This window comes from Scomber scombrus, chromosome 10 (genome assembly GCF_963691925.1).
Source record: "Scomber scombrus chromosome 10, fScoSco1.1, whole genome shotgun sequence".
Lineage (NCBI taxonomy): Eukaryota > Metazoa > Chordata > Actinopteri > Scombriformes > Scombridae > Scomber > Scomber scombrus.
The window spans coordinates 16,870,169-16,887,894 of NC_084979.1; the positions used below are offsets into that span (position 1 = coordinate 16,870,169).

The window sequence follows — 17,726 nt, forward strand, 5'->3', positions numbered from 1 at the left end:
ACCAAGCATTCGTTTTGGTAGATTAAAGTGTATTTCCCCCCAAAAAAGAAAGAAAATGATGTGAATATATTATGTTGTTGTAATAATACTGGATATGTTTGAAGGCTCAGTTAATGTGAAAATGTGTCTTTAAAGCATCATGAAAGCAGCAAACCATTTTTAACCCAGAACCACACGCTAGTCATCATCTGATTCCAGCAGTTCAGTCTCACAAACAGGGGCTAATGGTTATTTATTCATATTGATGGGTATTGAATTCTAGTGCTTTCACAGAAATGGGTAGAAAAGCCATGCAATGATGAACCAAGACGGGGGCAGGGGAGGGCGGAGATGCAGAGCACTTTTGGACAAACTTTCCCAGAATTCCAGATTCCACAGGATGACCTGCAAAGGGGAAAGGGGTGGGGTTGCATTACAGGGGGTGCGTCCTCAGGTCTGGTCCAACCATTCAGCTCTTTTGGGGGACTTGCACGTGTGTATGTCCACAGCTTCCTCGCAGTCCTTACACTCCACAGCGCAGCACCATTTGAACTTGCACTCACACTTGGTGATTTGCTTGACTCGGGTGGTGTCGTACCCCCGTCCACAGCACATGACCTCGCAGCCGTCGGTGCCACGTGATGACTTATTGCAGACACGCCCAGCCGTGCCCAGGGACCCTGCAGAGAGAGTCCAAAAGGGTTAGCTATAAGGGCTAAAAGTTAAACTGAAACTAAAGCTATTTTCTTATGTTTCACTTCCTTACCAAAACAAAAAACAAAAAGCAGCCAGTAGATCATTTTATATAAAACCAGTCCTGCTGATTAATTAGTCTCAGTGCAGTCTCTCATTGAGGATTTCTTTCATCTGTCTTTCTGAAAAAGTGACTTATGTTCCTTGGTTACCATCACACCCCAATAAAAACAAATATCTACCATAGCACTTATGATTAGAATGTGAACCCTTCATGATTTTACAAAGTGAAACAACTATTTATCGTTTAGCATTCAAAACTAAAGCTCCTATGACATATGTAGGCTTATTACACCTCATCATAAATTTCTCCCTCCTGATATCGACCTTTGCTCTATTCTGATATCACATTTTTTCGCTTTTTTGCTGTTTCTTTACTGTCTAAAAATATCTACACCATTCTTACAGCTTGGTACTCGACTGGCCTCAGTCTTTGACGCTGGGGGTTTATACTGCATTCACATGAAGCTGTAAGAAGAGGGAAATATTCCAAATTGTAATTTTACATTAAACGAGCTACATGTGCAGTTTGTGAACCTCGGGTGAAAAACAAATACAAACAAACAGTGTATTGCTCCTTTTGGATAACCAAATAGTTTATATTGGTGTTTTATTCATTTAGAGTGTGATGGTGGCTTTGCTGCCATTTTGCTACACTTCTTTTGTTGACACTTCTGTACATCTTTTCACCAAGGGAAAAAGATTGTGTCTGTCAAGATTCCTGATATCTCTGACTCAGAATTACAACTTGGAGACTGAAGTGTGGTTTTTCTGGCTTGACTGTTCCAAATTACGGGGAACGCCAAGACTGCGACAGCCTTTGGCTTGTTGGAAATGGTGTTAGTTAATGGCAACTAAAAACAAGAATTTTAAATGAACAGCTTTACTCTATTTTGTTTTCTAAATGCATCATCCCTGTCCAGACAAGTGGAGTGAACAGCAGGACATACTGTTTATCTTCCAGGGCTGGACTTTTATTCATTTGCATTATTAAATGTTAATGTGGTTTTGAATGAGGTACAGTTTTGGAACAGAAACCTGATGTTTTAAGTCCACTTTAGATATTACTATACTATTTGATTCCATGTTTAAACTACATTAGCATGCTAGCAACCAGTACAGAGTGTATCATAGTGTTGATCAGTCTGGCTGTTACCTAATGCAGAGGCATATTGTCTGTGTCTTGTGTGAATGTCATCCCCACAGAGATTAGTGCTGGTGTTTGGTGTGAGAAGCTCCCTGTTTGAACTGCTACCTATCACAACAAGCTGCCCATGGAACAACAGACCCACACACACAACTATGCAGTGTTGGTAGAGTGGCCTATAGTTACACTGCCTTTCCCAAGCCACTACTCCCTTTGAAGCCGCTCTATGTGTGTGTGCGGGTGTGTGTATGTGTGTGTGAGGGTTAAATGGACAGTGGAGCGTGACAGACAGACAGGCTCTCACACTCTGAGGCCCACTCTGCCCTCCAGCTACGCTTAGTTCAGAAAGACAGAGAGTGAGAGAGACTGTGACAGACAGAAAGAAGTGATTTTTCTTTTTTCTTTTTTTTTTTAAATTAGCTGCTTGTGTCCCTAGGCTGTGGATTCCACCGGGAAGGTGAGAAAGAGGGGGAGGATGGACGAAGGGATGAAGGGCGATGCAGACAAAGAGAGCGAGGAGGAGGAAAAAAGTGGATAGAGCTTCAGTTTCTGAGTGATGGAGGCATCGATCCTAAAAGTTTGGAGCATTTCATCCACCATACAGCCAATCAGAAACAATCGTAACCGATTAGATGCATTGTAGGATGGTTGATCAACACATCCTCTGACCGTGGGGTGTGCTTATGTGTGTTGACAGAGACTGACAGAGGTCAGGTGGTCACAAAAACGACCATGTCCTCGGGGTACAAGGATATTAGCTTCCATAGACATCACACGGGAGGCCTGCTGTGTTATCTGAATACCATTACACGCACACACTGACATTCACACACACAAACATACTAGTCATGCATGAACATACACACAACATACACATAACACAGTCGGGGCAATCCATCAACATCCATGAGAAACAGCCTCTCTGCATCTTTCAGTCAGATCTACCCTCTTCTCTGCCTCTGTTGTCTTACCTGCTTCTTTGTCTAGCAGGCAGTAATCCGGGGAGGTTTCAAAGTAGACCAGGTCGTTCTTGGTGGCCTTTCTGAAGGCTTTATTAGCTACAGCGAAGCCTGTCCCATCCTGATTCATTGTCACCTCGATGGCCCCATTGTACTTCCTCCTCAGGTAGTCACCGGTCTTCCTGAAGTCTGACATGGCCATCCAGCATGTCCGCAGTGTGCACGAGCCACTCACACCGTGACATTTACACTCCAGCTTCATGAAACGCTTCACTGCCTAAATACATGCAGAGAAGTCAGGATTGTCTATATGTTGTTTTTTCATAATGACATTTTTTCAGTTTTACATGTTCTAAAAATATAGCATTAATGCAGGCAAGGTTTTTTAAAGGGTTGGTTTACCCAAATTACATGAAAACATATTTTTTCTCTGAATACCTAGTGGTATTCATATTTCTGCCAGAGTTCTACCTCCACTCCAATAAAATGGAGCTGAATAGATTTTTGTTGTTGCTTAAAGCATTGAAAAATTACACAAAAAGTTAATTGTACCCATAAAAAAAGAAAAGGACAGCAGGATCTGTGGATGATCCATAATTATGGGGACACGGTTTCATTTTTATTCTATTTTTTTTTTTAAAGCTGTGAGCACCACAAACAAAATTCCATTTACCTCAGTTGTATTGGGGGTCATGGCACAAATCTCTGATTTGATTTATACTTCTGAAAATGTAAAATATAAAGTCTTATCTACAAATAAATACTCTTATCTAGGAAAAAGACTGTTAATGTAAGATGTAAATGCAATAGGACTGTCACTTCAAATATCTAGTTCAAACAAATTCAAAAGCATCCCGCGCAGCCTTTCCTATATGTGCTGTAGCTGCTGTCACACCAGATTTGGCTCCTGTTTATTTCTATAAGGAACACTGAGATATTTTAAGTGCAGGACTCAAATTGACCCCGCCTCATTTGCATAAATTTCAATTGGATTCAGCTCTGACGTGTGATATTGCAAAACTCTCCAATGTCCAGCCATTTTAATATTCAGCTTGTTGAATGCTCTTGTTAGCCCATTAGCCATGGTAGTTCCTGCAGTTTATGCTTACAACCCTGCCCAAGCTTTTTCCTGTCCCACCTGCTTTTTGCCTCAACACATAAATACATTTTGACAGGTCAGAGACTGGTCTGACCATGAGTCATTCTCTTGCGGTGCCTCTAATGCCTCACTTAGGTTGTAAACTAACACTAACAAAGCAGTTTAACAAAGTCAGCAGACAGTGCATTTTGCGCTTATACACAGATAATTTTCCTCTGCAAAGGAAAAATAACATGAACCCATACTGCAAAGGAAAAAAAACTTGAACCCATACTGCAAAGGAAAAATAACTTGAACCCATACTGCAAAGGAAAAATAACGTGAACCCATACAGCAGTTTTGTTTTCCTTGAACTGAGATATGCTATGATCGTTGTCAATCTACAAGCTCCAATGTCCTAATTTGCATATCACAATGTGGGTGGAATCGAAATGACAAGAAAGCTTATTTAATATCTAATGTAAATGCAAAGGCTTGCGATCAGTTGTCATTGTCCAGATAACATATCCAGATAGAGACTGCATGTTAATACTAGATGTGAATGTGATACCAGATACAAGTATGTCAAAAATTGGGAAATAAAACCTACCTGCATAGCTAAGTATACCACTAGATGTAAGTGAAGAAATATCTTTTTCATAATTATGGTGGATTGACTTCCAAAACAGGTTTTACTGTAGTGACACACTTACTGTTCTGCCACAGCGGTTGTTGTGTAGGTTCATGAGTGCCCGTGCATCTCGGACGGTCCTCTCTTTGGCATCTATGAAGGCTTTGGCAAACTTTATCCCGTAGTTAATATTATCACTGCAGCCACCCCAATCAAATTCTCCTCTCTCATCGCTGGCCCGTCCACGCTTGTGCGGGTCACAGTTGCATGTCTTCAGCTCCCCTTGGCTGCAAGCGCGAGTAAGCGCATACACCACTCCTGCTGATGAGATGGCGTAGACGAATGCTGCTTCACGACTGCCTGAGAAACAGAGAAAGTGCAAAAGAAAGAAAGAAACAATTGTTAGACTGAGGCTGAAGTTAGAATAACGCAATCTATTTCTGAATACAGAATTTGCATTGACTCATATAATGCAATGCTCCAAGACCTAAAGACTTGGCACTTTACAGCCCTCCTGTTAACATGCATAGACAGATACACATAATGCCATGACCAGGCCTGGGTGTGAGCCATCAGGACAAGGTGCAGCTGACGGGGGCATATCAGGCCTGATGTGGAGTATAGGACTGCTCTGTTCAAATATTATCATGGAAATAATCCTAGCAGCGGGGCTCTCCTCTGCTCACATAAATTGTTTAAATACAGACACAGTGATACCCCATTAATCAGCGCCAGGGTGATGTCATGACAGCATTATCTACCATTGCTGTGCTCATCTGTTCTTTTCTGGACTCTTTAGTTCCTTAGAACTGACTCATCTATTGTGTGGCCAAAGACACATAGAGAATTAGATATAGTGTTTGGTCACAGTTGCAGAACCCGTGGGAGTGAATGCACCAAAAGACAACATGGTAGCCAGAACTTGTTCGTCTTAAATCACTCGGTCAACCGAACAAACATGTGGTTTTCACTTAGTGCCTCAAAGTCCAAAAAGAAAATGCTGCACCTGGATTGAGAGTAATCTCCCCAGTGAATAAATACATCCCCTGTATGAAATCAGCTCTTTCTCAAGTACAAGCAAGCAGAGCTATATTTTGTCAATTTTCATTGCCAACATTATGCCCATATGGCCTCAGTCAGTCAGAGGAAGTCCAGAGGAACATGCAGTATACAAAGAACTATCAGCAATACAATTTGGTAAAGATATTGATGGCTCCTAATGATTTTAGTCCTTAACCCTCCAACGAACTACAGAGAACTAATGCTCTCATCTATGACAAATTATCAAAAACTAAATTAAAATTGCTGTGGACATTAATGGTTCCCAGAGGATGATGTTTCTGGTGACTGTGCAAACTTTCCTCTAGTAGAAAAACAGGTAAATAAAGATTGCTCAAATAAAATTTACTGAGCACATTCATGATCCTCAGAAGATAAACTTGTCAATGAGAAACTGCACTGAGACTAACACTGAGACTAACTGTTGAGCTTTGCTTTTGCCATTAGCCTCAGGCTACAGTGTCACCTCTGTATACACAATATTTCAGTATGTAATAGGCACATTTTAATTTGCTAATCAAATTAAGTTCCCACGATGACAAAACCACTCCTTTATGACCTCAAAGCACTCTTCTATAGCACCACCTTCAACACGTTATATTTTTAGCTCTGCTGCTGTTAAGGCTCTAAGAACATTAACATTGCAGGTTGTTGTTTGACCTGACCATCGCTGTCATGTTGTTTGATTAACTTTACATCCTGTAGAGAATTGCTGAATTTTTAATCTTGATTTTTAATCTAGATTTACCAGCACTTCAACCACCAAGCTTTCTGCTATAATACTGATCATAAATTGCTTAAGGTGGGCCATGTAGACATATATTTGTATCTGACAATAAGGCGCTTTGCAAACCAAGAGTTTGTGTGGTCCAACCTTATTATTCTGTATCCACTGGAATGTCTCATTTCATCCCTGGGTTGAGGAGACAGGAGCTGTGGGTGCTGAGGGGGTGTATGTGTGGGAGGATTGAGGAGGGCATTACTGGTCATCATTCAAACGTTCGCTGTTTGTCTGACAGTGAGAATATCTCTCTAAATATTTACATCTGCATTACTGTTTATTCCTCTCCACCACACACACACACAAATGCATGCACACACACTTGCACACACACATACACAGCCTGTATATCTATATCTGCTGCTTTTTTCCATGCATCGTCGGCCCGCACACATTCTTATAAGATGACGGGAAGAGGGACAATAACAAGCCAAGGAGAGTCAGTGATGTCAGAGGCTAAGTTTGCATAGACAAATACCTTATTTTGTGCAACCTGTATTCAGATATGCTTCATTGAACTGCTCTGAATGAAGCATTTACCACACTTTGCTGAAAAAGCAAGTTAAAGAGTAAGGACTATCCAAGAATCCCTGGTTGCACTGCATGCGACAGTGACTTTCAGGTGCATAACTGCGTCCAATCACTGCATTCAGAGTGCACGGTAATGATCTATGGTAGCTTATGCAACATCATTGCATTGCATTATGTTGTTATTTTGTGTAAGTGCACTGAGAGCCACTAAACTGGAGTCAAATTCCTCGTATGTGTAACAATACTTGGCCAATAAAGATGATTCTAATTCTGATGGGTAACTCATACAGTAGTTATCAATCTTGATCTTTCCTCTGTCTCTGTGTTATTTAATAAATGTTAATGTCTGCAGTCATAAACTTTATATGGAGGTATTATGCATGTTTTGGCTACAAACACAGGGGAAATATGTATGTTAACATGCATGTGCACCTGTGCATGTGTGTATACGCAGGAATCTGTTACAAACGTGGAGGTCTGGCAGGAGTGGAAAAACAAAATGACGGCAAGCCCACGTCCTGAAGTCTGTATGTTTATTGACGAGGCATAAGGCATTACAACAGTCCATTAGGGATTATAAACATGGAGCACCAGCATACGTGAGTATGAGAAGGAAAGATCGGAGAAAGAACAGAGCGAGAAGAGAAGGGAGAGATAAGGATGGAAGGCAGTTAAAATGAAGAAGAGGGGTGAAAATGAAGACTGACATAATAGCAGACAGGGCTCAGGTTCAAGCTCCGGATCCTTCAAGCTCAGTATCCGAACTCTTTGGACACATAGTCAGTAATTAGACAGACATACATGTAGACACGCATATGGACTTACTCCGTAGCAAAACACGTCCAAACACGGTGGGGTCACGTTCCAGTGTGCTGCAATTCCAGCGATGGTGTCTGAACTGGTGCTGGCACTCTCTGATCCACTCCTTTGTGCCCTCACCGATGGCTTGCATGATATCTGGGTGGCTTTGGCAGAGTTGCCGCTGCTTGTTCACCAAGGCTGGGATGTTGTTACAGATCACACGGGCACCCAATGCACCAATGTACCTGAAGATGCAAGAAAATGCTAAATAAATTCTAGGCAGTTTTGAACAAAATAGGAGGACGGATTCATATTCATAATCCAAATAAAGTATACTAGATTGATTTATTTAAATATTACTATTGATTAGTGTGTATAGTTGCTCTCATATGATAGGTGCTTATGCACACTTATAGGTAATGAATGGTGTGAAGGAGAGCTTCAGCAACAGTCCTCTGTGAGTCAGAGTTCACTACACTTAACAGTTTAAGGTTTGCGAGGAGGAGGGGAGTGGAAACCATTTACTCTGCTCTCCAAATAAATAAGCACTTAACCTCTCCCCACAGGACCTGCATGTGTATGTGTGTTTAAATGTTTCCCAGTGGGATAGTTGAAATCATGTCGTCACAAATCAGAGCAAGAAGTCTGGGGCCTCTAATAACCCTGTCAAACTAAGACCCCCTTTACTCACTTTACTCCTCTCTGACGTTTTTGCTCGCTCCCTCTCATTCTCATCTTACCCACATTTCTCCTGCATGCTTCTTCCAATCGTTCTCCTTGTCCTAATAAAACGGACTGTTACAGTATCCCATCAAGATAAATGCTGCGTTTGAGCTAGTCCAAGATAAACTCTGTTTTAGTGTGAACCTAATCGTGACGTGCCTCTGTGTGTGAACACGAGAGGACTCGCAGCTCGGTGGCTGCAGGGCTTTGGCGGGTCCGTGAGGGGAGGTCAGGGAGCGTGTAGCTGTGTGGTCGTGTTTTTTACGAGGCCGGGCAAGAGGATGGAGACTGGAGGCTCTCTACTCCCCAGAGTGGGATTAGAGAAGAGGAATAAGAACAAAGTGCTCATCAAAGGAAAGAGCCAGAGCAGCAATTCACACTTAATTTTCTCTCTTTTTCTCTCTGAGAGTCAGGAAGACTTGTGGATTTTATAGGATAGTAAATCATTGTCTGCAGGTTTAAAACAACATGCTGTAAAGCCCAGCGACTATACTATGGATTACAAGAGAAAGACAAGTGAAAGATGACTGAAGGCCTCTGAAGGCTTCTGATGACAGCCACAGTTCCTCCCATGTTATATCTTCTCAAGATTTCCTAGATCATACAAGAAACACTCACAAAATGTGGCCATTAGTAACCTGATCAGTTTCTCTTCTATTATCAGTAAGAAAAACTAATTTTAGTCTTGGGATTTCCTGACCCATTCACTAAGAAAGCACAGATGAAGTAATATAATGTGCATAAATTTGCTTTTCTATTATGCATGAAAAGGTCAAAAGGGAAAACTTGCAAACTGTCTGGTGCAGACATGCAAAGACAACACAATGAAATTCAACATTTAACACGTTCCACTTTTCAGAATATTAACCTTGATGAATAACTAGAGATTTAAATGAATGCATTATAGACATTATGTATTTATATTTAATAATAGATTTCTTAAATGGTGCTGAACATCCCTGTGGGGGAGTTAAAGCCCCAGATCTGTCCATATCATCACTTACACCCACGGAAATATGATAAACAGTTAGATACTGTATCTCCTACACTGAATTCCCCTCAAAGCCAATAATAGCCAGCCAAAGCCTTAACACACACTCTTCCAACTACTCCCCATAACTGCTTTTAATCTACACAAACTATTAGGCATTCCATCACCCCTACACCCGCCCACACACAGACACTTCTCCTATAAACACACTCACACACATGGACATTTTCACGTATGTTATTGCGCAGGCAATGAGATATTTTTTCACCCCTCACCTATGCTCTAGATGGCTGGTTTTGGGGTATTTTAGTGTAGTCATGTATGTGTGTGTGGGTGTGGGTGGGGGTATACCTGCTGAATTAATGGCTTTGTTGAATGCAGGCTCCAGGTGAGCTGAACACGCGCTTAGCCAACAGCGCGGGCATAAATTACATTTATCGCTGTATTATTATTGTTGAATATGGCAGGCCAACAAACTGACAAGAAGAAAATGCATTTTAGAGAAAAGGGTCCTAAAGAAACTCGAGTCTCATTCACAAACTCGTATTTTTATTATTATTTTTTTTTTTAACTGTTAAAGCTCCATCATGTTTTTTCCCTTCTTTTTTCAGAAACAAGTGGAGCTAAATTAAACGATGACAGAAAAACACATTTAGAGTTTTTCTTTGCAGTCGTTACCTCATAAAAATTACAAGCCAGTGCACTCAGTCGTGACAAATAATAGTCTATGAAACTCAAATTTATAAACTTCCTGCGTTTAAATTATTGCAAAAGTTGCAAGAGAATAATAAAGTCCACCTTTTTTGCCAGCAACATTGATGAGAAAAGCACTGCGGGCTTAATTTCCGCGACAATAAATTATCTAATACAAACCCTCATTACGGCCTTGTCTGGCCGCTGGAAAACCTCTGCTCGCATTTAATAGGGACAGGTTTTGCTTTTTGCGTTTTTGGAGAAGGTTTAATAAAATTATAAGTTAAATTCGTTGGCAGTTTGAATGCCTGGAGGTTTTAACGAAATCACGTGGCATGTCTTTCCTTTTCTTTTACGGTCAGACGAATCATTTAATTTGCATGACATACATGCATGCATGATAAATATACTTTCTTAACATACATTTTCCAGGAAAAGAAAATATATAGATTGAGCTCCCATAAATCTTTTCAGCAGACAGGTAGGCCTGTAGGTGTGATGGATGCAGACTCTACTCACCACCATGAGTCCACTCGAGGGGTGACGAGCAGCAGCAGCAACAGACACGCACAGTAAATCCTCGAGCTGGCACCGAGGTTTTGGCATGACGAAGACCGGGAAGAGAGTCTGACTCCCGGTGAACCACAGCTGCGAATCCGGGCTGCCCGGAGGCTCACAATCCTGTTCAAACCCAACATGGCTCTTCTGTTTTTATGCCCACCCTCCCCCAAAAAATTAAGATTGCAGAAGAAAATGTCCAACTTTAATAGATAAGGTTTGATGTGAAGCAGGTTAAGCACACATACAGCAGGCCTCCTTATCCAGTGTGTGTGGCTCCATGTTGCGCGTCTGTCAGGAGTGTGAGGAGCGCTTTTTCGGTGCCATGTGCGCACCAGACTCTCCACTGAGCACTCTTGCCTGCCGACAGGAGGTTTACCTGACAAGACCAGCAACAAGTGTCGACTGTTTCACCTCTCCAGTCAGCTCCTCAAACACTTATCCTCAGCTTTTGCTCAGTTCAGAGGCACAAATATGGTCCGAATCGCAACTGGAACTAAAGGTTGGTAAATGTGTGACTGGCTGCGGTTCTGTCGGGTCTGTGCTGGATCCGATCCTCGTACCGGACCTCTCCTTTATCAGTGCGCGTTGGACAGAGTCAGAGCTGAGAGAGAGAGAGAGAGAGAGAGAGAGAGAGAGAGACACGAGGGAGGGCTCTCGTCCATTGGGCAGATAGGGGTTACAGAGTTTGACGAGGAAGGAGATATTAAAAGAGGGATGGATGGAGAGAGGTGCTTCTTTGTGTGTGTGTTGGTGCAGAGGTGAGGGGTGAAGATGCTGTTGAGGTCGAGACGGTCCTAATGTGAGGAGGTCATCTGTAACCACAGACAAAAATGATTAGAATTAATGAAGGCGCCTTCATTTTAGAACCGAGTAAAACCGGATAATTCTTATTATGGTTCCTTTAAATAGCAAATGCTGAAATATTCAAATGTTTTATGTAAGAAATTTCCAGAATGCATAAATATGTTAAAATTGAATTATTAATATCAGTAGTCACACATAAGCTAGAGTTGATAATATAGGAGATATGTCAGTGTTTTTGTTGAGTATCAGTAATTATGATTACCAATATTCTCGGTTGTAATGTTTCATGCTGTTCTAATTGTGTAAAGTCAACCTGCTTATAATTTGGCATAATTTTGGCACATTTAAATCACATTGACATTAACTACTTTGCGCTGTGATTACATACATAAAGAAAACAAATGATTAATAAAATTCATTTTATATTTATTATTCATTTTCACAATTACTTATTTAATGTCTGCAGCCTTGCACCACCTAAAGTACAGCAGAAGTGAAAGTCAGAAAAAAAGCTGGGAATGTGGGACTGGGAGAACAGAGCCAAATCGTCCAGTGGAACAGCACTATGGCTTAAATATGAACCACATGTGTAAGAGAGAGAGTGCTGAGACAGCGCTGGAATACAGCATGCATACACGCACACACACAAACACTGTACATTGTCCGTGGAGTGACCATCCTTACCTTTCTTTCCATGTGTTTGTGTGTGTCTTCAGGTTGTCTTCAGAGTTGGCAGTGAGCTGTCATCCATCATCAAACCTCTGATGTTTCTATTTGTCCTTGAATGGCTCCTGACAGAGTTTTAAAAAAAGTTAGAGTAACCCAAGACTTTTCATAAACTCAAAAACCACCGCTTGAATTGTTCATATGCAGTTTTTATCAACGTAGACATGAACTTGTCTGGGGCGTTGGCGATATTAGGTTTAGAATACCACAGTTGATTCAGCTGACCCAGTAATACTAACAAACAAGTAAACAAATCAGGAAATTCCTGTCGGAATTGAAACTATTAGAATTAGCTATAGCTGTCGCAAACTGCTATTTCATCAAAAGCTTGAGAAAACAGCTCTAGTATTTATGCCAAAGCTGCTGTTTAAAGCTAAGCTCCTTTTAGAGACATTTGTATTTCTGCTTAGAGTTCGGCAGGCAAGTTCCTGTCAGAATGGGACACACACACACACACACACACACATGCACACACGCACACACACTTTCAAACATTTTACATTTTCAGAGACAGGCACACGCACACACAAAAAGACTAGAGTGGGTACAGATTTGTAAGAGGCTGCGAGGTGAGGCAAAAAAAAGCTAAGCTGTGGTGAATATTTGTGCGCCGCAGCTTAGCTCACAATTTTCTGCTAAATCAAAAGGAATTAGGGAAGCACAAACATGGCTGAGTTATGCTTGCTCTCGTGGGGCTGGAGTTGGAACAGGCTCTCTCTCTGTCTTTCTCTCTCCCAGCCTGTGAACTTGACCCCAGCTTTCTCTTCATAAACAATAACAGAGTCAAGTGCCTTCTTGTCAGTTGGAAGAAAAGTTTGCCCTGATGTACAAGGTCCAATCTGGCAACCATCTCCTCAGAGGAAAAGTACTGACAGGGTTTGCTGTGTTTAAATGCTGCACTGGTGTGAAGGAGGGATAAAGGTGAGATTTACAGAGGCAGGGGGTTTTGACTAATCCAATTGATTTCTGTGTTGATACATTATAATCACTCAGGATTATTTCTGAAAGGAAAGTTGCAGGAAGAGAAGGTAACGGACTGAATGAACCAAGGGCAGACCAGAGGCATGCACTCTCTGTGGAAGAGTTGGACTAATGGCCCAGTAATGTGTCCCCTATAGGGATCACGCTGTGGGCTGTCACCAGTCAGGCAGTCCAGGGATGAACTCAGCGTGTATACCCATCTCCTGGCAGTACAGCCTGTTGTCAGGCAACTGATGGGACACACAGGCAAACTCAACACAGGGCAGGAGGGAGACAAAAGTAGATGATTTCAAGTAATTTATGGAGCTGAGGATTCTTCTTGTGTCCACCATAATTTACTAACTTTTAATACTAACAAGTGCTCCTGCCTGAACAATAAAATAAGTTGTTTGTCACTGTCTTATAAAACAACTCATGAGCGTTTTCAAATCTGGTACCCCAATCAGCAGCAGGATGTCATCAACCTTCAGTTCCTTCCAAAACTTACAAAAATGATTCATGTGACTGTTTTTGGTCACATGAAGGAACAATGTTCATGTGTTCACCTTGAATCTGAATTTAATAAATGCACCTATAAGCAGGATTTGTGACATCACAACTAGTTTGAAAGCCAGTCATGGTCCAATATGCAACTCATGTGCAGTGGAAACCTCCAGCACACATTGAGAATGGACTTTTCACTGATAAGAGACATTTTTAATCTAGTAATTTATTATAAATTAAAAAAAAATATTATTTTTATTTTTATGAGGGAGTAGATGTATTTTTAATGGAATACATTTCTTGTGCGTGAAGCCTGTTAAATACAAAATTCTTTTTTGTATTTTTAGGGGAACTAAAACTTCTTTGTTAAGGTTTGGCAAAGAGCACCTTAATAAAAGAAGACCGGATCACTGACGGTGTTGCGGCACTGTAACCTTGCCCAGACACATCTGTGATTACTCACATGGCCACAAGAGGTTGCTTGTGAGGGAAAGTTAAACACAGAATGTTTTAAGTGTTTGAACAAATGATCATGTTTTCCAGATGAGTGCAGTCTCCATATAAATATTTTATTTTAATCCCTGCAGGATGACTTTATGGAGATGGATTGAATGCTGACATAATTTCTGCGTGTGAAGTAGCCACGAGGATAAAAGGGCCAGGCCTTAGTGGCCGTTTAGATATTAATCAACTGAAAATCCAGTAGCATTAACTATAAAGCTAACAAAAGGTCAGAATACAACACAAACACTAAAAATACACCGACCTCCAGGGACAGACAAGCCGCCATGTGTGAGTGTATGTGTGCGCGCATATGCATGAGTGTGAGCCAGAGCACCAGATCTGTGATAATTTATTGTCTTGTAAATTTAGATCTGCCGACAGAGATGAACTGCCTTGAACAAACACAGCAGTGCTGGAACTTCAGAAGCTTCAAAAATGATTGGCTAGCTCTCAGAAAAGGTGTCGGGGCCTGTTGTCAACTATGATCACAAATGTATAGTTTTTAACCGCAAATCACCAGTTATTAATACTTTGTCACCCTGCTCCTTGTGCACTTGCATCTCTAAATGGGACCTATCATGCTCATTTCCAGCTCTATATTTTTTTATTTTGGGACTAGAGTAACCTTGCATGATTCACAGTTAAAAGAAAACATCTTATTTATTTAAACATCTTATTTATCTTATACTGGTGCACAGTTCCGTCTCTGTCTCTAACAGTCAGTTTTAGCTCCTGTCTCCCCTCCTGATGAGCCCACTCTGTTATGATTGGCCAGAAGCCTGCCAAGGGGCAGACGTATCAGTGTTAAGTCGTGTTTAGTTACCGCCAATGCAAGCCCAACATTTTCCTGCTTTATGCTTTATGAGGTATTTGTTCAACAGATCAGTTAGAAATTATGCAATAGAATAGTACAAGCAGAACCAGTAACAGTGAAAAAGATGTTTGATGAAGAGCTGCCGATGACCAGCATATCTCTAACAGGATAACTACTTATTTTCCTTTTTCATGCTGAGTAATGGAAAAACACTCACAGCATGCCAGCTCGACTTGAGTCATGGCTATCGCCGGAACAATTGAAAAATGCCATAATAAAGAAATCTGTCATGAGTTGACATAAACTCAGGTTGAAAGTAGAAAAAAATTTGGAAACTCAGCATTCAGAGCAGTCTGAGGCCTTCACAGACATTACTTATACATATGTTTACCTCATTATTTGACACTTTGGCTACATTTAACATGGTCTTCTGACATTGTGACATTATATGTATGACTGAAAATAAGTAAATGATAGTTCCCTTTTAATGAGCAACGCGTCTCGAAGTTCTGCACATTGTTGGATTGTCAAAGCCTACACATGTCTAAATATTCCCCCTCCAACAAACTGGCTGACCGTTTCAGTTTGATCTGTTTGTCATCACTAAATATTATTGCACCTCTTAAGTCCTCAGAAAGAAAGCAGTCTTGGATAAACAACAATATTTGCAGCTGTAAAAGGGAAAGTAGGGAAGCAAAGCACAGAAGGAAAAAATCTGGTCTCCAAGTACATTATAATATTAGATAGAGTGGAGTCAAGTGTATATTACCCCCAATGCCATTTATTTTGATGTCCTTCACCCACAACACTCTTAGTTGGAACTTTTATAAACAGTATCATACATATCAGTGTCTCTCCATGCCTCTAGATGTAATGCCAACAAAATGTTTTTTGTTTGCTTTTCATTTTTAATAGTTCCTTGTCTAATGGTTGTGCCCCTGATTATTTTAAAACAGCTTCTGTGCACCCGCTGTTGAAAGGTGCTCAAGGTTACAAATGACCTTTTAATGGCAGCTGATGTTGGCACATGCTCAGTCCTGGCACTCCTGGACCTTAGTGTAGTCTTTGACACAATCAATCACAGCATCCTGTTAGACAGACTGATGTAATGGGTAAGGATATCTGGCACAGCTTTAAAATGGTTTTCATATTACCTGTTGAATAGGAGGTTCTCTGTCTCAGGGAAAAACATGTACCCTCATTTTCTTCTGTTGAGTGTAACATACCTCAGGTGTCAGTTTTGGGACCAATTTTATTTTTCTCATGCATGCCTCCCTTTGGGAACATTATTCATAGACATGTTGTGCCTTTTCATTGTTATGCTGATGATACGCAGATGTACCTGTCCATTAGATCCACAGACCCTGGAATGCTGAATTCGCCTGCCTTTGTTATGTCAAAAACTGGATGTCAAAACAATTTTCTTCAGTCGATGTTAAACAAAACAGTGATACTTGATATTGGGTCCCAGCACATGGCAAAACAAATTCTGCCATCTGCTGGTTCCCTATTGGACCATACAAAGCCTGTTGCAAAGAATCTTGTTGTCTGGTTTGATAATAATTAAAGTTTTGAGCAGCACACCACACACCTTGTGCAAACAGGTTTTTATTATCTTAGAAATATTTCAGAAATGCTTTCTTTTTTAAAACTTTTAAAGACAGAGTCCACTTCACATGCTTTCATCTCATCACTCCCGGATTATTGCAACAGCTTTTTTACTTGAACCAAAAATCGACTCTAGACTATAAAGAAATCAGCCGCCAGGCACAAGATCCAAGAGATCTGACCACATCACACCTGTTTTAGCCTCTTTACACCAGCTCCCAGTGTATTTTAGAATAGGTTTTAAGATCTTACTGATTACTCTCAAGGCTTTTCATGGCCTCTGTCCTTGTTATACGTCTGACCTCTTTGTACCGTATGTGGTGGTATGTACGTTTGAGATCTTTTATCTATTGTCTTGTGTCTGTTTGTATTTTGCTGCCATTGTGTAGCTGTATTTTCAAAATTTCTCTAAAATAAAGGTAGTGCTTTACAAATAAAGATGATGATGATTATTATTATTATTATTAGAATTTTTATTATTATCACTAATATAATTTTTATTATCATTATTGTTATTTATTGTTAAGGCATGGGCATTGAGAGAAAGTTTGTACTTGCACAGATACAGAAACTGCTTGCACACACACGCACAGACACACATCCATAACTGCTGCTACACTATGTACCCTTATGTTACATCATGGTTGGCCTCTAAAGAGCTAAGCTCTGCATACTTGTGACCCTTTCTTTCTTTATCCCCAGGATAGCCTGTCAATAATAGATTTTATAGCTGCTGTGAACACACAAAGTGTCCGTGGATGTGATGGTGATAACTCTATAATAGAATATTTACTGGGTGGTTGAAGGATGCTGTCATGCTGGACGAATTTGGAGCATTCACGCACATGAACAGGCACTGGCACACACATACTGTAGATGGACATACACTCAGACTATGACTGTAGAGCAGGTGATACAGATGAGATCAAAGGAATATCCGGGACAACGTGGCCTCTTTGACGTTTAACACATCTCTGACACTTCTTAGGAAAAACAAGCAAGCCCCACTGGCAATAGATAGACTGGGACAATGATACACACAGACAAAAATAATCAGGCATACATCATTCATATTAGATGGAGTAGACTGGGATAACTTTTTAATCCCACTGCCATTGT

The 17,726-nt window shown here is 40.8% G+C and overlaps 1 protein-coding gene across 1 annotated transcript; it reads right to left on the reverse strand.

The window, feature by feature from the left end:
• Nucleotides 1-315: 315 nt before the first annotated feature.
• LOC133987166 (protein Wnt-2b-A-like) lies at nucleotides 316-10,824 on the reverse strand. The gene is made up of 5 exons (XM_062426447.1): nucleotides 10,646-10,824; nucleotides 7,744-7,964; nucleotides 4,630-4,907; nucleotides 2,851-3,115; nucleotides 316-659 (listed from the first exon to the last, which is right to left on the reverse strand). The coding sequence occupies exons 1-5, from the start codon at nucleotides 10,822-10,824 to the stop codon at nucleotides 430-432; spliced, it is 1,173 nt and encodes a 390-aa protein (XP_062282431.1). The 3' UTR covers nucleotides 316-429.
• Nucleotides 10,825-17,726: the final 6,902 nt, after the last annotated feature.

What these genes read in the sequence shown, in the direction of transcription:
- LOC133987166 (XM_062426447.1), bottom strand. Translation starts at nt 10,824, where the DNA reads ATGTTGGGTTTGAACAGGATTGTGAGCCTCCGGGCAGCCCGGATTCGC. An exon ending in CCTCGAGTGGACTCATGGTG is followed by an intron (nt 7,965 to 10,645) that starts GTGAGTAGAGTC and finishes TTGCATCTTCAG; the next exon opens with GTACATTGGTGCATTGGGTG. An exon ending in ACAACCGCTGTGGCAGAACA is followed by an intron (nt 3,116 to 4,629) that starts GTAAGTGTGTCA and finishes GCATGTATTTAG; the next exon opens with GCAGTGAAGCGTTTCATGAA.